Source organism: Prunus persica, chromosome G6, assembly GCF_000346465.2.
Source record: "Prunus persica cultivar Lovell chromosome G6, Prunus_persica_NCBIv2, whole genome shotgun sequence".
NCBI classification, from domain to species: Eukaryota; Viridiplantae; Streptophyta; class Magnoliopsida; order Rosales; family Rosaceae; genus Prunus; species Prunus persica.
The window spans coordinates 4,696,063-4,718,015 of NC_034014.1; the positions used below are offsets into that span (position 1 = coordinate 4,696,063).

The window sequence follows — 21,953 nt, forward strand, 5'->3', positions numbered from 1 at the left end:
TTTGCCTGATTCCCTTCGGCAACATGAAAAGGCGCATCACGAGAATGTGCATCATATAGTTCGACAACAACTTGATCCGTTTGTTTTTCAAGATTGCTATAGTAGTATAAATCTGTTGCAATGTGCCACAGGATAATGCTTTTATCAAACGGTACTTCAACCAATCTTCAGTTGAATTTTTCGATACAATTTCTCTGTTGCAGCACATGATTCCCTCTCCAAGTCAACACTTCACTAGCATTGTGTTCTTTTCGAGCAATGAAGATAAATGGAAAGTGATAAATCAATGTGGATGGATGCAGCATGCCCAACAGCTTAGGCATGGGGGAGAGATTCTCGCACATGTATGCCTTCTCTCATGGCAAATCTTGGTTTCAGCCAACAATTTCAGATAAAACGAGGCTCACCAACAATCAGTCTATATGCTGTTACTAAGCAAGCCTAGCTTTTGGCTTTGAAAAGTTCTCCACAAAGTTCATTTGCCAGAGTGAGTCGATGAACTGAGTAATTACAGTGAGGTTTTGAAAGATGGTCACCTGTATAGCTCGTTCACTTGTTATAATATAAGTGGATATTTATTAAAACTACTATACTTTAAAAATGAAAATCTTAAACATGACATGACATCCACCTATATTATGACACATGAACAAGTTATATCAAGTTACCGTATTGCAGTATCATATAAATAATTTTTCAACACGATATGGGTGTAGCTTTGACAAATGATTTTTATGCAAATAATGTCATGTTATGATTTGCCAACAGCCTGTCACAAGTGATGAAAACATAGGCCCATACTTTGAAGGCACCACTTGGCAGCAATCAATGGATGTCATTCATATATTCTTCTCCGTGATACATGCCTCCACAATCGTAATCTTTGCTTAATAAAGATTATATTCTCAGTCCTTTGTCGATTTCAACTGTTTTAAGGAATCTTTGGCTTTTTATCCCATACCTTTAGCTTTTGTAGCATAATAATGTTATCACTTTACCTTGATTATACAGCATTTGCCACATAAACTCTCTTAACAGTTATTACTGCCAATGATAATTTGGTTCACCCGTATTCAGTTTTCACTTTATTGATGAAAGAAGTCTTTAGTTCAAATATTATAAACGATATATATATATATACGTTTATTGAAGAAGATCTTGAATTCAAATAATATTGACGACATATATATATATATGTTGAATTTAAAATAATTAATAAAAATGTTATCTTGCTATGTAGAAATTATAATGGACATCAGTGATTTGATGGTGTAGCACAGCTGGCCACCCGATCATTGATGCAAGTATTAAGCATAATCAAGGTGTGAGGCCAATCCAATGTGGCTGGTGAAAGAAACTTTGAACCTATTTGAAAATGGAAGAATACAAAAGGAAAAAGCAAGCACTAGTTATTCTATGAGATTCCTTGTCTCATGTCATGATCAAAACTTGTTAAATAAGAAAATCATGATACTCAATGTCATTCTCATCCCTTTTTCAATTTCTCTTATAATTAGAATGCTCTGCTGATAATTTCACTCCAGCAAAACATGAAGGGGAAAACCATTTGCTTCTGCATTCCTGCAGGCCGCAAACACAAAGATAATGAAGAGAAGCATGATGAGTCCTCTCATTCCAACTCTCGCCGAAGCCGCAAGAGTAGAGGACATGTTGTTGCAACAGGTACTAGTGATCACGGTGAAGGCAATGATGGAGACACCACGGCTGCCGCTTCAGCGCCAACAATGGCCGCGGCAGCTGTAATGATGAGTACAGCCCACATGTCAACTATGGATGGCGATGGCGGTGGTGGCAGTGCTCATGGTGGCGGCGATGGTTGATGGCATTGAAAGTCGATGCTTTTTTAGCATTTTTGTTCAATTATTGTCTCTACTATTATATTATACCACTTAATTTTGTTTTTTTGTTTCTGGGTTCTATGATTGTGAAGAGTGAAAGAGTGGACCGTCACAATGTGATATTGTGTATTTTCATTTTATATTTTGCAATAATTATGTAAGTTTGATTGTCAATGAACTGAGAGTGGAAGGCTTTCGTTTTTGCAGTTGTCTTTCTCTCTCTGTTCTTCTGTTTATTGTTACTTCTGGAGCCTTTTGTTTGCAAGAATGATTGAGTACATCCCACAAGCTTGTGAGTCTTGTACAAAAAAAACCCTCTTCAATATCGACAATCAAATGGTTTAAGGATTTTAATTTTAAGAAGGCAGCGATTCAAGCCAGTGTACCATTTTTGTGCTGGATTGAGATAAGTTAGTATCAAATTTGATCAAATTTTAAGTTGTACTCAAAAGCCTTCTAGAGTTCTTACATAGGTTGGATCTCAAATTCTCTATGGTGATTCTATGGCCACTCAAAACTTGCCTCCACGAACATCTATGCTCATGCTTTAAACGATAAAAAATGGAAAATTAGACCAATGTCACATACTTAACCGCAGGGAAAGATCTATTCCGACAAAATTTGGCTGGGATAGAACAAATTTGACTGGAAAAGATATCCCAACAAATTTTGCCGGGAAAGATTTATCCAGACAAAATTTATTTAGAAAATATCCATCCACACAATAGTTTCTCCAGGAAAGAACAAACTTCACTAGGAAAGATTTATCCTGACAAACTCTCGCCATGAGAGATTTACCCGGACAAAGCTGGAAAGATATCTGTTGGGAAAAAACAAAGTTGCGGGAAATATTTATTTCGACAAACTTTCGTTTGGCAAGATCTATACAACAATTGTTCGCTGGGAAAAGATCTATCCTGACAAAATTTCTCCCTAAGAGATATATATCGACAAACTTTCACTGGGAAAGATCTATCTCAACAAAATTTAGCCTGCCAAAAACAACTTTCGCCAGGAAAGAATTATACATACAAATCAATTCAGCACCTCAATTTTTGAGTGCTGCTAAACGAACCCTAAAATTAACTGAGTACACCCTATAATCTAAGTTAACCCTAATATTTTAATCAAAATGTAAAATTAACTAAGTACACCCTATTTAACTACCAAAAATAGCCCTAGTACAACACTCTAATACCAATCCTAAACCAGGTTTCTCTTTTTACATGAATTTGTGCCCTCTTTTCAGATTTTAGGTTTCATCAAAATCTTTAATTTCGTAATACCAATCCTAAACTAGTACTCGCTGCGTTATTCGTGAGCACCAAGCAATACGAAGATTTTTCTACGTCTGATAAGGGTTGAATATAGTGAATAAGGTATACTTATTAAAATTTTATTTGTTTCACAATTCAATATATCCTTTTTGGTCATTTTATATTATGGTAAATTAGTAATTCAATAAGCAGTTTGGTATATGGTGTATTCAGTTAATTTTAAGGTTCGTTTAGCAGCACTCTTCAAAAAATTGTTTTTTTCAATGTACAATAACTTACACTCTGTATCAAATAAGTTGCACATGATCAACACGTGAGCCTTTTGAAGAGTATTTTGACATCCAACATATATTCATGCACCATCCTCGTTCTCTCTCTCTCTCTCTCTCTCTCTCTCTCTCTCTCTCTCTCTCTCTCTCTCTCTCTCTCTTCCTACATGGATAATGGAAGGCTTAAGTTACAAAATCTTATTCGCAATCCCGCTCACCTAAGGACCTGAAAATAAGATCAGTTACGTGGACGTTTGGCTACTCTTCTCGGAGGACGCGCAGCAGCAGAATTTGTATATTCAGGTCGTGTATCAACAGGTGCACTTGATGATATACGACGAGCGACTGACATGGCATACAAAGCAGTAGCTGAGTATGGTCTCAATCAAACCATTGCCCCTGTGTCTATAGCAACACTATCTGCTGGTGGAATGGATGAGTCGGGGGGAGGTGCTCCTTGTCCTTGGGGAAGGGATCAGGTCCTGTGTATTTTTATTTTATTCCTTATCAAATAATTTGCGGTAAATACTGATCCTAGAGTGATGAAAACAGGGGCATCTTGTTGATCTTGTTCATGGAGAGGTTAAGGCATTGCTACTAATGGTGTCAAGGGATGGAATGAACTGTATCGTGAGAAAGAGGGACAGAGTAACCTTAGAGTAATGGTTCGATCACCAGGGACAAATGTGTCTTTTTGCAGTGTAGCCGTTCGGCTATACTGTACAGCCGCGCAGCTCTATTTGTTACTTTTGAAAATTTTAAGCCGCGCGGCTATATTTTGAAAATTTCTATTTATAGAGTATAGCCGTGCGGCGATACTTGGATGATATTTTTTTTAAATAGTATAGCCGGCCGGCAATACTCTTCTTAAAAAAATTGTATAGCATAGGCGGGTTCTCTCCTCCAATCGTCTGTGACAATTGTGGGTTCTCTTCCACCTTATCGAGCCTAAAGCAACCAAACACACACCTTCAAACAAAACGACAAAACTTGAATTGCAAAAGATGCTCCAACCTAAAAAGACCACAACTTTCAAATAAATTTGAAAACAAAAAATCAACCCAGAAATCGTGCATGCAACCAACTAATTGAGCAACTAAATGTACGGTTATTATTACGGTGGGCAGAGAGTGAGGTGAGTGTCTTGAGGTTACTGGACTGGAGAGACTGGAGTTGCAGAACAGATCGAGAGGCCATGGCAGCTAGTATAAGGAGGGTGTATCCAATTCAAACTTTTAATGACTTTTATAGAGTTTAAAAGTCTAGAGGTATTCAATTTAGACTTTTAAAGAGTATATAAAAGTCTAGTGGTATTCAATTGTGACTTTTAAAAAGTAGTTAAAAGTTTGGTGGTATTCAGTTATGACTTTTAAAAAGTATTTAAAAGTTTGGTGGTATCCAAAAAGTTAATGACTTTCAAAAAGCTTATTAAATGAATGACTTTTCTATACTTTTAAGGCTAATTGTTAAGAGCAAAAGTTTTGCTAATTTGCTAATGACTTTTATCAACTCTATGAAAGTATTTAAGAATTTGTCATCTCTATGAAAGTCACTCACTTAAAAAAAGTCTTTATAAGTATGAATTGGATACTATTTCAACGGTATAGCCGCACGGCTGTACTATTTAAATATTCTAATATATTTAAAGAGTATAGCAGCGTAGCTGTACTATTTCAATATTCGAATATATTTAAAAAGTATAGCCGCACGGCTATACTGTTTAGATATTCTAATATATTTAAAGAGCTCGTGCATGCAACCATGAATTCATGTATTTTAAAATCCACTGTTAATATTTCTCTCCATCGTATATAGAGTTAGAGGGGGAATGGGATTGAGGAAGGAATTAGAAAGAAAAAGAAGTTCCCCATAAAAAAAAAAGTTTCGACCTTTTAAGTTGAAAAATATTTTAAGCGGTTGAGTCTAACTAAATATAATCTTGTGATTAAGATAAATTTGTTCCTCACATAATCTCATTTTTAGATCTTTATGTGAGCAGTACTCATTTTATTCGTGGCTTATCAATTGAGAGTTATCGTGTTTTCTTATAGTAAATTTAGGTTTTAGCCACAAAAAAACTTTTACTTTTGGAAAAAGTCAAAGCTTTTTCAAAAAATACAAAAAAACCTTTCAACTTTCAAATCAAAGACATGCAAATGTAAATGATTCCTTAAGAAATTCAAAAATAAATAAAAGCAATTTTGTCCATTTTAACTTCTTTTAAAAAATTTGTCTCTCCTTTGAATTTGTCCAAAGTGTCCTTTTTCTTTTGCAATTAGCGTAGCACAAGTTTTTCTTGCCTATTTGTGGCTTGAAATCGAGGTTATTTTTGTTGGGATAATTTAGATTAAAAACTAAAAGGGAGAGAAAAACAAAACATCAACAGCCCAAATAAAAGGGCCCAAGAAACTCAATCCACTCCTTCACGTGCGAAGGCTTTGTCTTTTATCAAACACACACTCGACGACACTCTCACATCCCAAAGCCCTAATCTCTGTAAACCTAAAATCCCCAATCTCCTCATCTCTTTCGCTTACGCACACACAGCCATGGCTCTAGTGAGACCTGGATCAGGGTCAGCCCAGCCGGCGAAGCTTCGATGGGGAGAGCTCGAAGAGGACGACGGCGAGGATCTGGACTTCCTCCTGCCGCCGAAGCAGGTGATTGGGCCCGACGAGAACGGGATCAAGAAGGTGATAGAGTACAAGTTCAATGAGGACGGCAATAAGGTCAAGATCACGACCACGACCCGGACTCGGAAACTCGCCAACGCTCGACTTAGTAAGCGGGCCGTGGAGCGCCGCTCCTGGCCTAAGTTCGGCGACGCCGTGCATGAGGACGTCGGTGCCAGGCTAACCATGATCTCCACTGAAGAGATCCTCCTTGAGCGCCCCAGGGCTCCTGGTATGTCTTGTTCCGATTTTCGGATTGTTGTTGATGGGTGTTTTTATTTTAGGGTTTGTGAGGAGGATTATGTGAAATTTACTTACCCTCTCTGTCTTTTTGGGAATGTTTTTGACAAAAGTTTAATTGTGTATGATTATGTTTTTGTGATTAAAAACCGATTCTTAGAAATATAGTAAAATTATTTGGGGAGATTTTGGTTATATTTTGAAGTTTCTATGTTAGTTTTTGTAATAGACATGTAATGATTCTTGAATTAAATCTCGACTAAATATGTTTTTCTAGGAGTATTTCAAGTAGGTTAACTGGGTTTTCTATTGGAACAAATGAAGCTGTAATTGTGAATTGGATTGTTCGTTGCGTTGTTACTAAGCATTTTGCTTTTCTTTCCCTTGCTTTTACCATGTTCAAGGGAAATTAGTGATGCGTCTGTTTGAGGCAATTGCTATGTTTCAATGAAGGGAATAGGAAAAGGTGCTTTGTTTAAATGAACAATTACTTTGTTGTTCTTGACAGTTAGTCTGTCTAGCTGACCTTGTATGTCTTTTCTAGGTGAGCATGGGGCATTTAGCCTTTCGTCTTGGAATTAGTTCCCAACAGTTTTCCTAATTGGCTTAAATCTCATAACTCGATATGGACAGTATACATGTCTAGTTAAATGATGCAGAAAGATCTTCTAACCCAAGTTCAGCTGTGCCAGCTATCTTGAAATGCTCCTTCATCTGGGCCTGGACTCAAGTCCCTTAATTTAGGTTTATGTGGAGGTTGGATGTTGTTTTAGGTTAAGAAGCCTGCTCAGGGATGGCTACTTTCTCAGAGATAATTTAGTGTAAATTCATTGCATCAATTTGATTTTGAAGATAACGTCTCTTGCCATGTCATTTTCATTTGTGCATGATGCATGATTGACATAGAATAATATTTTGAGTAACTATTTGTTGATGGCCTCCTATATCTCATTGCTTTTGCGGCTTCTCTATTTATGTCTTATGTCAGAGATTTTTTTTATATTTGCTTGTTATCATTCAATTCCAATTGGTCACAGTAACTGAATTTTTGGGGTTTGTGCTTATCATTTATCATCATCACCCCATTTTTATATTTGTTTTTGACTGTGAACTCCAAACTCCAAACAGGTAGTAAGGCAGAAGAACCAAAGGCTGGAGGAGACTCTCTGGCTCAACTCGGAAAAGGAGGGGCTGCTCTCAAACTTTGTAGGACTTGTGGTAAGAAGGGTGACCACTGGACTTCACAGTGCCCATATAAGGATCTCGCCCCACAGGCTGAAGCATTTAGCGATAAGCCTCCTACATCAGATGCCGCAACTGGAGCTGCTGGAACTGGCAAGTATGTTCCTCCAAGTGTGAGAGCAGGGGCAGACAGAACTGGATCTGATATGAGACGAAGGAATGATGAGAACTCTGTTCGTGTCACCAACCTTTCAGAGGACACACGGGAGCCTGACTTGCTTGAACTTTTCCGGCCTTTTGGGGCTGTAAGCCGTGTTTACGTTGCTCTTGATAAGAATACGTCCATTAGCAGAGGATTTGGGTTTGTCAACTTTGTGAACAGGGAAGATGCCCAGAGAGCAATCAACAAACTGAATGGGTACGGTTATGACAATCTCATCCTCAGGGTTGAATGGGCCACACCCAGGACAAATTAGACCCTTCTTACCCCTCTGTTTTCTTAATCTTATAAAGATATTTGCATTAAGAATGTTTTGTAGGATTTTGGTCCTACAATGTTTTTGTTCAAGATTTTGTTGCTCTAAATGGTTATTATAGTTGCTTGTGCGAGTACTAAATGATTAATATGAGTTGCTTCCTGCAAAGCCTTGAAAATGGTATGCTTGCATTCGTTTTTTATTGAACTAGAAGAGAGATGTGGCTAGAGATCTTGGGTACCTAACCTAAACACTGTTGCGTTTTCTAAATAAACTCAAGGGTTTGAGTTTTGTACGCATTGTTTGCGATGAATCATGAGCTGTTTGGTTTGTGCAGCCCCCTGATATTGGGTGCTGCAACTTTATTTTGTTCTTGAAAAAACATTTAGTTATTCACCTGCTCTTTTGTAAGATAAACAAAGCTTCCATGCAAAGGGAGAAAACAAGAAATTGAATATAGCCTATTTTGATTTTTCCAGAATAGGCCACAGCTATCAACATTTAGTTGACCATTGATTGTTAGGATATGAGCGGGCTGGAGGTAGAAGCAGACATTGTGAATTGGATTCCAGGAGAAGCAATGAGTTGGGAGCTTGGGGGAGGACTCATGGCAGAAGCTGGAGACAAGAGGAATTTGATTCCCGATCGATTGGAGCTTGTTGAATCCGCCGGAAGTGGGACGTAGGGCACCGCAGGCAATTCACAGTACCAGGACTCCGCGGGGGTTGGTTGCTCACCAGCTCTATACTGAAGGATAGTCCTGTATAGTAAGGGTAGGAGGCCCTCCATTAGAAAAGAGGAGAGGGGAGAGATGAACTATTTTTCAGTGGGGGTGAGATTTGGGAATGATTTTAAGGCAAAAGGAGAGGGGTGGTATTGTGAAGGAACTGGTACGATGTCATTTTTTCCACGCCTAAAAGTGACCCTGTGAGATAAAATGAAAGCTCATCTCCCACTGTGGGGATCCAAATAAAGAAACTGGGGGCATGATATTATATATTTTACCAAATCTGTCTAAGATCTGTTTTTTAGGTGGCAAAATGTCCCTTTTCCTTAATAAATAAAAAATAAATAAAAAAACATGTCCCTTTTCTTTTATATTTGTGTGACTTATTTATTTATTATAAATCCAAGTTTTATTTCATCTGTGAAGTCAAAGAGATGGTCTCTACCTTCTTCCGGAGGGAGGCTGGGGAGCCATCATTGTTACAATTTTGCTGCCTACTGTCCAACTTGCCATCTTCCCTCTCCAAATGCAATCTCCCTAGGGTTTGATGTGCATACTGTAAAGTTTCTGGGTATATTATGGAGTGGAAAATGGTAATAGAATATATATATATATATAGTTTTCATTGAGGAATTCCTCAAATAAGGTTATTTGAGGGACACCTTTATATATAAGAGTTACAAAACAAGCTTACCTCACTGTTCACTATAAATATAATATAATATAGTACACAAATCCGGCCTTGAAAAAGTACAGGTGGTGCCACAGCACAAGGTAATGCCAACTTGTACTTTGAATTTGTTATGAGCATAATAAGCTAAATGATCTATTAAATAATAACTACATTTCCAAAAGTACGGTATACTATTACTATGCTTGATTTGGAGAGAGGAATTTGAAAGAAAATGATTTGAATATGAAAATAAAGTTAAATTTGGTATAAAATCGAGAAAAACATTAGATTCAATGTACTCGAAATAACTAAATGTAACACATTTAAAATGACTATATATTAGCAATCATTTAAAATCCATTTATTTTGCTATACATTGAATTTGAATTGTAATAGATTAAACCAACAATTTTACCTTATAATATCTAATCACTAAATTTGGAATCATATAATCCAAATGGACACTATTTACATCACAATCTTTCACCATCCTAGAGATCGCATCTTGTAAACGTTACGGTTAATTCCTTGAACACGTGTAGTTCTTCACCCGACATAAATCAATTACTATAAGAGCTATACGTCAAATCTCAAAAGTGACCACGGAAGAGGCCCACGATTATCTATACACCTATAATCAAACGTTCAACTTGACTTTATTCTTCTCTTATTGAAAGGATAAAATTGCTATAGCTACTCCTACTAACCTATTATCTAAAGATAACTTAATCTGCCCATAATCCTAATTTTTTTCTCTGAAATTATAAAAGTTCAAACCTAAAGTCCAGGTTCGAAAAAGACAAAAAGAATTTAAAATGTATCCATTTACGTGTAAAAATAAATATCACTAAACTAAAAACTAGGTCGTTTAAAATGTAATTCATCGGACTATTCCTTTGGTGGATTGAGAGAGGTGCCAAATTTTTGTGAAAATTGGAGAAGCTGCCTATCCCACTTGAATAACATCTAATTCAGATAATTACTGCAAGCCATGTGATCCTATCCTACCCCAAGTAAAACCAAATCATCAATGGGTTAAATAAATAAAAAATAAAAAAATCAAACTGAAAGGAAAAGAGGGCAGATTGGGAAAAACAGAAAGAATCAAAAGAATCCAAACTGGCAGGCAGACGTGCACTCTCTGAACTCCGCTCGTCAGCATCGGTTCATTGGTAATTTTGGGTATATAAAGCAGCAAGGGGCCCAAATCTTAAAGAGCCCAGATTCCCTTTTCGACAGTCTGTCTCAATCTTTCATCTCGTGGGGTGGTTCTTGTGCATTACTGAGCAGAGCTCACCTTCCAGGTTGTACCCACGACCACATTTTCTTGGTTTCTCAGATATCAGCTTCTTCCATCCCTCAGAAACGTTTTCATGGCTTCGCTCGTCGAATCTGGCTGGAGGGTACTTCCTCTTTCAACCCTTTTACTTTTATACCGTGGTCATAGCTTTTTACTGGTTTTTTAAAATAACAAAAATGGTTTCTTGAACCCAGATTTGATCTTTTTGTTGGGTGTTGCTTGCTTTTGAATTACTGTGTGTTTTTCTCCTATATGTGTATATTTTTATAATGCAGGCATGTGGGTTGTGATTGGTGTGATTGGTTTTTCTGTTTTTGTGGGATAACGTAATGATTTGATCTGCCTAGTGCATTTGGATATTGTTGTTACTGAATTTAAGTAATGAGGTCACTGGGTGGTTCTTTTCTTTCTCTTTCTATTTCTTTAAGTAATTTGGATGAGGAATAGTGACATTAAGGCGCATTATGTGTTCAGAATTGATATCAGCTGACGATTTGGAGATATTTTATTAAGATTATGTTTCTTCAAAAAGAAGCAGGTTCGTGTAAGTTGTGGTCAAGCAGTGTTAGTCGTATGATGCTCGAGTGTGAAGCAATATAATTGGATTGAAATGTTATTGTCGATTCCTGGGATAACGCAATGATTTGATGTACCTAGTGCATTTGGATATTGTGGTTACTGTTTTCAAGTAATGTGGTTATTTGGTTACCTTTTATTTTTCTTTTCCTGTCCTTTTCCATTGTAATGACATCAGGCAGCATTAGGTGTTCAAGATTGACATCAGGTGAGGATTTGTAGGTGCTTTATTATAATTATGTTTCTTCAAACCTAAGCGGGTTCATGTAATTTGTGGTCTAACAAGCGTTAGCTATATGATTCTTGGATGTGAAGCAATATAGTTTGAAATGGTATTATTCCACTGTTCTTTTCTTTGACTAATAACTGTACCTAAATGTATATCTGTTTCTTATTTCATGCAACACCAAACTCCTTTTTCCAAACTTCCAATGTCCTTTCTATTGAATCTTGGGACCCTGGATCACATGGACTGGGTCTGAGTCCAGGTTAGGAGCAACACGATGCATAGGCGGGGGTCATCATACTCTGGGTTCTAAATGATGGAAAGTATTTTTCATTCTTTCAATTAAACGATGCATAGGCGGGTGTTATCATAGTGTTTCTCGGTTGGTCCTTGCTTTCATCTCCATCGATCAATTTTGTAACTTTGGTGTGTGAATGTTACCTTTAAATGTTCTCAAATGAAAGGAAAATGCAACTGATTTCTCTCTAGAAACTCCTCTGGTCAGGAATGATTAATTTTCCTTCTTAATTCTCCTAATTGTCTCTATTGTTATCTAATATTTTTCTTACTTTGTGAAATTCTTCTTTCTTTACTGTGCAGTATCTGATCACAAATTTCAACGACTTTCAACTGGCATGTCTAGGAAGTTTCTTTCTCCATGAGAGTGTTTTCTTTTTATCTGGACTCCCTTTTATATTTCTTGAAAGGGCAGGATGGCTGAACAAGTACAAGATTCAGGTTCATCTCTCTTGACTCGGCTTGTAGTTAATTATTTTCATCTTTTTTTTTTTCAGATCAGGAAGTATTTTTTTCTTCCTCAAAGATTTGTCTGACTAGCGCTATATGCCAGCCAAAATGTTTTCCAGCTCTGTTTAACATTGGAGATTGTAGACACAAATGTGTCTTGGAATCTAGTTTTTAGTAGAAATCTCAATGATCAGGGATGAAGTTAGTTGTAGATTTGTTGAAGTCTTTATATGATGCTAAAGTGAAAGGTGATGGAGACTACATAGTTGGGTCGGGCTTTATGTTTTGGGAAGAAATTTGATACCAAAGCTTTTTACTGGGCCTTATTGCAGCAATCACAGTTTTGTTTCCTTTTGGGGAAGCTTATGGGATAAGTGAGGCTCTAGAGCTAGCCTTTTACACATGAACTGCAGCTTAAAAGATTCTTGCACTTGATAGTTTGTGGTTCAAGAGGAAGGATTTTGATTAATAGTTGTTATTTTGGGATAGGTACTAGGTTGGCAGAGGAGGTATTGAGTCATCTTTTGTTTTAAATTGCACTGCTCACATGTATGGGTGTAAAGGGCCATCTATTTTCTGTGATTGGGGTGACTTGGATTATACCTAGTTGGGCAGTGATGTATTAAGAGTTGGCATCGTCGTGTTGCACAAAACAGAATAGAAGAGTATGGACGGAATATTCATTGTGTGTATTTTTGGTCTTTTTCAATGGAGCAGAGAAGCTGATGGGAAGGAGTACGCTCTCAGGGAGAGGAATTATTTTGAGAAAGCTGTTTGCATGGACTAGATGGGCTTTTGCTACTTCTTTTGTAGATTCATGACAATTTTCGTTCTCTTTACATATTTAATGATTGTTTGGGGCCTTTTACCCTTATGGACATAGGTGCTGCGCCATTGGCATTTCAATAGAACTTATAAAAATAGTGCCGTAACTTGATTCTAGTTTTCTGCAGACAAAAAATAACAGCCCTGCAGCTCAGGAGAAATGTATTACTCGCCTACTGCTGTATCATTTTTGTGTCAATCTGCCAGTTATGATCATTTCCTATCCTGTCTTCAAATTCATGGGCATGCGGAGTAGTCTTCCATTGCCGTCCTGGTATTTTCAGGTTCTTTATATGCTAAAGCATATTTTCTCAGACATTGTGGAAGTCGATGCCGTTATCATTTCAAATGATGAAGGCCACAATTTTTTCTACCTTTTTGAACATTCGGACTTTGAAAAGGCATAATTCTGTAATTCTGCATTTGGTTTGGCAGGAAAGTTGTTTCAACACAGATCATTTTCTACTTCATCTTAGAGGATTTTGTATTCTATTGGGGACATAGGGTTCTGCATACAAAATGGTTGTATAAGCATGTGCACAGTGTCCATCATGAGTAAGTGAGATTTCTAAGTGAACTTATTCGGTGTTAACAGTTTTGAATAATGTAATATGCGAGCTGCATTTTGGACCTCTTACTGGTATAACAAAACATGTGCAGATATGCTACGCCTTTTGGACTGACTTCTGAATATGCTCACCCGGCTGAGATATTGTTCCTTGGCTTTGCCACCATTATTGGTCCTGCCATCACTGGGCCCCATCTGATCACTCTCTGGTTATGGATGGTACTTAGAGTGCTCGAGACAGTCGAGGCACATTGTGGTTACCATTTCCCGTGGAGCCTCTCAAACTTCTTACCTGTGTATGGAGGGTATGTGTATTTTTCTATAGCGGTCCTTTTTAGCAGTGTGTATACAATATGTGCTAATTTATTCCTTTGTTTCTGCAATGATTTTCTTTTATCATCCAGTGCTGATTTTCATGACTATCATCACCGTTTGCTTTATACCAAGTCTGGCAACTATTCATCAACTTTTGTTTACATGGACAGGTAAGCTTTTAGCATCTGCTGCTTAAAGCATTAGGAATATTTCTAATGTAGTGTAAACTATAGTGATTGCCAGATTATCTCTGAATTATTTATGAAAAATACTTGGATCAGACTATGAATTAATGTTTCATCATTTTTGTCAGTTGATAGTTCCTTGTTTTCAAAAATGAATATATACCATGGAATATAGTGTTGCTAATCTAACATGAAACCAATATTTGTTCATCTTATGAACTTAGTTGTTATGGCTGACATGTTCTGTTCTGTTAGCAAGTTCTATAAATTGCTCTTTTCGCCTAAAATATCTGAAATATTATTTCCCTGAGATGCGCAAGCTCCTGATTTCGTTTTCAGTATGCGGATGGGTCTTGTTGGTTAGACCAAAGTCTTCGTTGAAAGTATGAGATGTTTAAGGCTCATCCTTTTCATTTGTGTGGATGAATTTGGGTTCCAAAATCTAGCAGTTTTTGGTTTTGGTTTGTTTTTTTTAAAATTAATTGCACTTCATTTTTTCCTTTGTTTTAAGAAAAATTTAGCTTCATTGAATACGTGTTTGAAGAAAAAGGATCTGGATGGGCATGTTCGCATGACAAATAAGGTGGGTTTGAAGGGAGATTGAGAAACTGGTTTGGTGAACGAGGGACAAGGGACAGGAGAACAAACCTTTGGCAATAATCCACTAGTTGAACTTGTAGTTCATCTTGCTATTAGTTTATATAAGAATCTAATTTCTTAATTAAGTAAATAAGTAAACACCAACAGAGGCAGCAATGCCTGCTGAAGTATACCAACCATGTCTCATAGTGTCATCTCTCTTTTGTATGATTTTTCAGGATCTTTGGAACCGATACCGGTTACAGAAAGTTGAAGGCACTGAAGAAAACTGGAGTTGAAGACGACGGCAAGGAAATGTGACATGGGAGCCAGAAATTTTATAAACTAGCTTGACATTAGTAAATGGGTTCTTTGATTTTAAGGGCAGTGCTGAAGAGGTCTCCGTTTCTGCCTCCACCTAATCTTTGTATGCAGCCACCTTTTTTGTGTTTAATTTATTTTTCTCATTTTAGAGCTTATGTTAATGCGGAATCAGTTGAAAGCTTTATGCAGACATTTGTGCCCTCCTATTCCTAACATGAATGAAGATGCTGCATTTTTCTTCTTCCCCCAACGTTCTCTTTGGCCCCTCTGGTGATAATAATCTTATGTTGAGTCATGGAATTTGGAATTCACTAAATCAGCAAAACATTGTATTTTTCTTTATTAACTAATTAATTCCATTAAAGATATAAGAATTTGTAAAAGATAAGGGATAACATTTTGAAATGATTGATCAATATCTGTATATGTTCAAGATTTGTTATTCTTCTATTTCTTTTCTTTTGACTCCCCCTGAAAAACCTACTACAATGTGTTTGGATAATGAAAGATGAAATATATATATATATATAGTCAAAGAATGGTGAAACATTCAAAATACTAGAAAATGCCCTTAGTTAATCCAAGTATTAAGAATTAAAAGAATTAATTAAATCAAAATAATATGGTAAATTCACACTTTTTTATATTTAAAAATTTTAAAATTAAAAGAAAAATCAAATAATGAATACTATTTTTATGAAACACAAATACCTATTATTTTTTTCAATTTTAAAATAAATTTAATTTTTAAAATTAAAAAAAAAAAGCCTCTCGCAGGCGTGTAAACGCATGCAAAAAAAGCAAATAATAATAAAACATTCAAAATACCAAAAAATATCCTTAATTAATCTAAACATTAAAAATTAAATAAGGATAATATGATAAATTCACTTTTTTATATTAAAAAATAAATAAATAATAAATTCTACTTTTATGAAACAGAACTACCCATTATCTTTATTAATTTAAAAATAAATTTAAATTTTTTTTAAAAAAACCTCTCACATAGAAGCGCGTGCTACTAATGTTTTAAAATTTCTTATTTGATTAATAAATTTTTTAACTTAATATTTATCATTTTCGAATTTTAAAAATAATAACTAATTTAAAATTGAAATTTATAACTTCAAAATTTCATGTTTTTTATCACATGAAATTTCTAAATTTCTTTATTATTTTAATCCAAAATTCTAGATTTCTTTGTTTTTCTAATCCAAACATGGGAATAGTGTTAATTTAGAAATTCCGATTTTTATTAAAATCCTAAGTTATTCCCCTCACGCTAATAATCTAAACGCACAAAAATAGTATGACCCGATTGTCGGTAAAATGAAAAGAGACGGAAAAGAAGGGGTTTGATAGAAAGCAGTAGAGATTAACGAGTTTTCTACTCTTCAGCTGAGTTTCAAACCCTCCAAATTCACCAAACCAGTTTCTCAAGCTCCCTTCAAACCCACCTTATTTGTATACAGTATACAATGAAGGTAAATTTTTCTTAAAAGGAAGGAAAAAAATGAAGTGCAATTAATTTTAAAAAAAAAAAAAACCAAAACCAATAATACCACCATATTCACTTGATAAAGCTCCAAACTTTTTTTTTTGATAGCTTTTCGGCTTAGAAAAACTACACTTTCTTACCCCGTTTTTGGAAACAACTAAAACTTACGTTGGGCTTTTAGGAAACAGATTTTCCATTCAAAACGCAACTTTGCTGATCATGACCCATTACCATTACCAAACAGACCCCTCCACTTTTACCATTTTCCCAAAAACCCCATGACCCATTACCAGACCCAATAGAATTAACCCAACCTAAACTTCCAACCCCAAACAAAAAACCCTAAATTCAAGGACACGTGTTACGCCTCAGATTCACCACGACCACGCTCACGTTGTCAGTGCTGTGCCTGGCCAATGCCAGCTTCGTCAGCAGCATCGAAGCGTCGGAGCACGCCCTGTCCGACGACGACGACCCATCGGTCTCCGCCTCCGCTGCCGCGAGTCGTTTCCCCCTCAGGCACATTCTCGCCACCCCACACGCCGTGTCGTTCGACACCACGTCCCACAGGCCATCGCTCGCCAATATCAAACACTCGTCCTCCGCCGTCCGATCCGTGATCGTCACCTCTGGCTCGCAGCTCACGTACGGCTTCAAATAATTGTCACCTGCAAAAAAATTTACAAAATAACGACAATTAAAATCTTGCCGTACGACCTCCTCTCCGAATAATTGTGTTCAGCTTTAACAGTTCCTCACGTACCTATGGCTCTTGACATGGCGAGAACTCCGAGAACCCGTGGACCATCCCAGTATATGACCCGGCCACCCGCCTCCTCGATCCGCTTCAACTCGTCTGGACGATCCGGCTGTTCGAACAATAACATCCAAAACAAAATTAATAAAAATAAAATCAACCGAATTGGGAAATTCACTATAATAAAGTGGACTCGCATATATCACGTATTTTCCTCTTTAGATATAATGCTGCCCTCTCAGATTAAAAAGCCTCCAAATTTTCTCGGCAACCAAACAGATTTTAAACCGTTCAATGAAGGCAATCGACCTTGTGATCAACCGAAAGAGGAAACGCCTTGCCATTTCGGCAGAGCACGGCCCTAGAATCGCCACAATTGGCAACAACGATCTTATCGGGAGTGACGACAGCGACGACGGCCGTGGATCCAACAGCATCGGACTCGGGCGTTTGAAGCTCGCAGCGGCAATGACTCACCCCACCGCCGCCTTCGCTCCACGCAACCACCTCCTTGTCCATTCGCACGAAGCTTCGCTCCATGGCGGTCCTCCACTCCTCCATGCTCTCCACTTCGTCTCTCACCAGCTCATGTAACCGCTCTCTACATCTCGTCGCCACCTAAACAAAAAATCCAAACGACGCATTAAAATCAAAGGACAACAAATTCGAAGTCGTTTATGAATACAAGACTACAGGACTCTGGTAGGTACATGAGAGCAGCCATGGCCATCGTAGACGCCGAAGTAATGCAATTTCCCGTCGGTTTCTCGGCTGCGTCGGCAAAACGATGGGTGTATGGACACCGCGTCCTCCATATCTCGTCGTCTTCCACAAACGGAAGCCAATCCGTACTTCGGAAACTCACTGAAAGCTTCTGGAATGTTCGATGAAGTGGACGGCCGGCACTTGGCCGCAATCTTCAGGCTCGCAACGACTTTCTCTTCGTCGGAAGAGCCGGAACACTCCAAGGCGTTGTCCAGGTCGCGAGAAACCGACGTAGTGCAGGCCTCGACTTTCTTGCGTTTCTCGGCATTTTCTGGCGGTGAGGCCACGCCGGAGACGAATTTGTACCGTCGGATCTCCATCCTCCTCCGCCTTGCGGCACGTGAGCTCTGCTCGCACGGATTCGATGACGTGTCACTCTCGCTCACTACTCCGCAGCAGATCTCCGCCATTTCAAAATTTTAATTCATCTAAATTAATCCCATTTTTGCGCGAAATAAAATGAAATTTTTTTTAATTTTAATTGAAAGCAGGAAGATGTAAGGGAAGGCTCGCGCGCTCATGAGTGAAGCTTATAAAGGCAGCTCCCATGGGCCATGGGCCCACCAATAGCTTTTTACATAGAGACCTGCAACTCTCTTTCTCTCTCTCTTTCTTCCTTTCTCGCTCCTGCCCGTGGCCACGGGCAGACCGGACAGGCGAAATGATGTGTGACGTAGTGCTACTCTGCCTAAACAAACTTGTTCATTTATCACCGTTGATCCCTCTCTTCAACTCTTATCTCGTCCGTCAAAACAAAACACGTGTAGCTAACTCTGCGGAGTAAAAGAGACGTGGCCCAATCAAAAATCGACACTGAAGATGGGAGTGGGCTTCCTTTCCTGACACGCATGTGATCTTGTGCTTTGTCTGGAGTTTAATTCTTTTTTCCGTTTGAAATTTGATGAGGTGTTGCCATGTGTCTCGGCCTCGAATGCGAGATTGGATTTTTGAAAAAAGTTATATCTTTTTGTGGAGCTTGCGACGTGTGGTCCAATCAGAGCGCTCTACGTAGAGGGGTGTGTGTTGACGGGTTGGCCCAGGTGTCTACGTCGTTGACCCCTCCTGGGATATCTAAGGGATGCTGTCTCAGTCAGTACGCGTGGCGAAATCTCATCACCACTCGTTCATCTAAGGCTGGGAACACGTTTCACGCATTGGCATATTCAGTTACAACGTCTATTTTTCATCTTCAAGTTTATTTAATCTTTACCTTTTTCCGCTACGAAATTATTAAATCTTGTTAGTGACAGTTACTTCTCTGTGTATTATAGGTGTATTTTGTTAAATAATATAAGTCTCATATCTATTAAATAAAATAAAATATATAATAAATATTTTTATTATTAATATTATTAAAGTCATTTATGATAAAATTTCACATTTATTGAATTTTATAAATAATTAAATTAAAGACAATATCAATATTGTTGATAATAGACCGCTAACCCGTCTCTCTGAATTTAACATATTTCTCATACCTTCGGTGAAATTAGATAACAGTTCTTTATTGCGTTGAAGTTATATGTGTTTAAGTGATTAAAAATAGTTAGTGTTCAGAGTAACGAACAGGTGGGGACCTTCAATTTTGAGTTAGGCAGGAACGTGGCGAAGAGCTAGCTGGCACAGTACGTTCCGTTGGGAGGACCAAAGAGAGCTCAACTCAAACCTCTAAGTAGAGACCTCCACGTGGAAAACCTTGCTGGCACCTAATTGTACTTAAGTGGGCCACGTGGAAAACAAGGCAAACGCATGAAGTAATCTAACCCTAGTTTTCTTCACCCAAAGGAAACAGCCTAGTATGGTTAACCACACCACACCCTCTCTGATGAAACCCTAAAAAGCTAAACCCAACTCAGAGGGTGGTTTGCTTCTTTCTTTTCTGCTACGCATGGGTCTGAACGGATGACACGTGGCAAGGAGGGTCTTAAGGGGAAGCGTGATGCATGCAATGTTACGTGTCTTCCTGGTCACGACACGTAGGACGTGATGGGCAAGAAGCTGTGGGTTTTGGGTGGGATTAGAGAAGAACAGTTTGGGTCTGGGTTTGGGTGCAGAGAGGGGGGTACGTGGTGGGCTGGGTGGGGTGAGTAGTGTTAGGGTGTGCTGAAAAAAGGGCACACGCGGAGGATTGTAGGAAGCGGCGTGTAGTTTTCAGAGCTCGGGATGCGTAACAGTTGGCTCTGTTTATGTCGTGCAATGCACAGAGAGAGAGAGAGAGAGAGAGAGAGAGAGAGAGAGAGGGATGAGGTAGCCAGTCAAAGCAAAGCGTCCTTTAGCTCTCTCTCTGTGCATGCATTTCTGTTTCTACACAGAAACTAGAGCTTCGGCACATTAGCACACTTTGCGTCTCTTTCTGGCAGTGGATTAAAATTTTGGAAATATTTGCTGCTTCTGGTCGAAAATAAAAATTAAAAAAAAAAAAAGAATTAACGGGAAATTGGGATTTGACTATTTTAGGCACTAAGGTTCGAATTGTTAGAGCTGTGGAGTGTGGCGGGACAACCACTTCAGTTTCAGAGCTTCTATTGTTGGAATGTTAGGGTTGTTCTTCTTTGACTTCCCTGCTTCCAAGTTTGATTAAGTTCACATAATAAATGGTACACGAGAAACACTGTGGATAAATCGGTTGCAATCTTTACGTAGAGTCAAAGTTTTGTATACTATATAGAATATACATGTCAAAAATATATACTGTAAATATGACAGGCGCCCCAGTGCTTTGTTTTATTTTGATTTATTTACTTATTTTGGATATATACATTATCTTCTTTTTTTTTTCTTTTTTTTGTGGTCAGGAAGGATATATACATTATCATGACCAGTAGAATTGGTTTAAAGAATCTAATTAAGGTGACAGTTTGAATTGAGTCTGTGTTGGGTCGAGTTTGAATGGCATGTTATATATGTACATTTGATTGGTTGATTGCGAAGACTAGAATTTGATTTGGAACGATGGAAACTAATTTCAGTACATTAGATTGATGGACGGCTCACTACTCGACGCATCATGATAATAAGAAAGGCAATCAAACGGTTAGTTTAAGAAAACCAAAGCTTGAAATTCACCATAATTGAGAAAACCTCAAAGTTTATTGAATGAAAATAGGGATAATAACCCTAAACCCTTGGCTAAAGTTGGTATAAATACTACCTCAAGTCCAAGAAACCCTAGGAATCCAAAAAGAATAATAATAAAAAATTCCCAAAACTCCCTCAAAAACTAAAATGTTGTTTTGGGCTATTAAATGACGTCAATCACCCCAAAAAACTCATATGTGATTGGAAAGTGGCAAGTTTGACTTGTGACGCCGTTTTCTTCGAAACGACGAATCATTAATCCGTTTTTGAGCTCAAGGCCCAAATATGCAGATTATTACTCAATTTACCCTAATCATATACATCTTTGATGGGATTATCGGTTTAATACTGATGAAAAAAATGAAAAAATTCTCATCAAATATATGATAATACATTGTATATGTAAAATAGAAATTAAACATAGTTCCATGATATGATTACAATTGTTCATAATTTATTCAATTTCTGATGCTATAAGAGGAAAATTCATGAAACAATCTTTTTATTTCTTTTTATTTAGACTACCTACGGCATGAAACCAACTAGATGAGATTGGATTGGTTTCAGTTTTTCAAAAGAAAATATGTCACCCAATTTAAATGTCGATTTTAGAATTTAAAAATCCAATTCCATCCTTCAAATCATCAAAACCAATCAAAATTAAATTGAATTGACCGGTTTGAGCAAATTGGATTTGATCTTTAACAAATGTGCTTCATTGCCCCCTCAAATTTGGATGCCTTTGAGGCTTTTCATGTAAAAGACCTCCTAAGTTAAGGCCCATGGACCAAGCGAAGACCCATCTTGTTTGAGGAGTGCAAGTAACATGGGGTAG

General features: G+C 37.6%; 3 protein-coding genes across 5 annotated transcripts; 2 read left to right on the forward strand and 1 right to left on the reverse strand.

Moving 5' to 3' along the window:
• On the forward strand, nt 5,840-8,270 carry LOC18773091 (eukaryotic translation initiation factor 3 subunit G). Its single transcript, XM_007205595.2, has 2 exons — nt 5,840-6,309; nt 7,446-8,270. Exons 1-2 carry the CDS (start codon nt 5,955-5,957, stop codon nt 7,973-7,975), a joined length of 885 nt encoding a protein of 294 aa, XP_007205657.1. The 5' UTR covers nt 5,840-5,954; the 3' UTR covers nt 7,976-8,270.
• On the forward strand, nt 10,352-15,270 carry LOC18773152 (methylsterol monooxygenase 2-2). Of its 3 annotated transcripts, none has more exons than XM_020565556.1 (7): nt 10,541-10,778; nt 12,078-12,215; nt 13,178-13,323; nt 13,485-13,604; nt 13,710-13,922; nt 14,022-14,102; nt 14,936-15,270. In XM_020565556.1, the coding sequence occupies exons 1-7, from the start codon at nt 10,749-10,751 to the stop codon at nt 15,015-15,017; spliced, it is 810 nt and encodes a 269-aa protein (XP_020421145.1). In that variant the 5' UTR covers nt 10,541-10,748; the 3' UTR covers nt 15,018-15,270. The 3 variants fall into 3 exon arrangements, with proteins under 3 accessions (XP_020421144.1, XP_020421145.1, XP_020421146.1); XM_020565557.1 differs by lacking the exon at nt 10,541-10,778 and adding an exon at nt 11,521-11,859; XM_020565555.1 differs by having other exon boundaries at nt 10,352-10,778; nt 13,710-14,102.
• On the reverse strand, nt 16,459-18,671 carry LOC18772600 (probable protein phosphatase 2C 24). The gene is made up of 4 exons (XM_007205231.2): nt 17,986-18,671; nt 17,585-17,893; nt 17,282-17,387; nt 16,459-17,186 (listed from the first exon to the last, which is right to left on the reverse strand). The coding sequence occupies exons 1-4, from the start codon at nt 18,448-18,450 to the stop codon at nt 16,867-16,869; spliced, it is 1,200 nt and encodes a 399-aa protein (XP_007205293.1). The 5' UTR covers nt 18,451-18,671; the 3' UTR covers nt 16,459-16,866.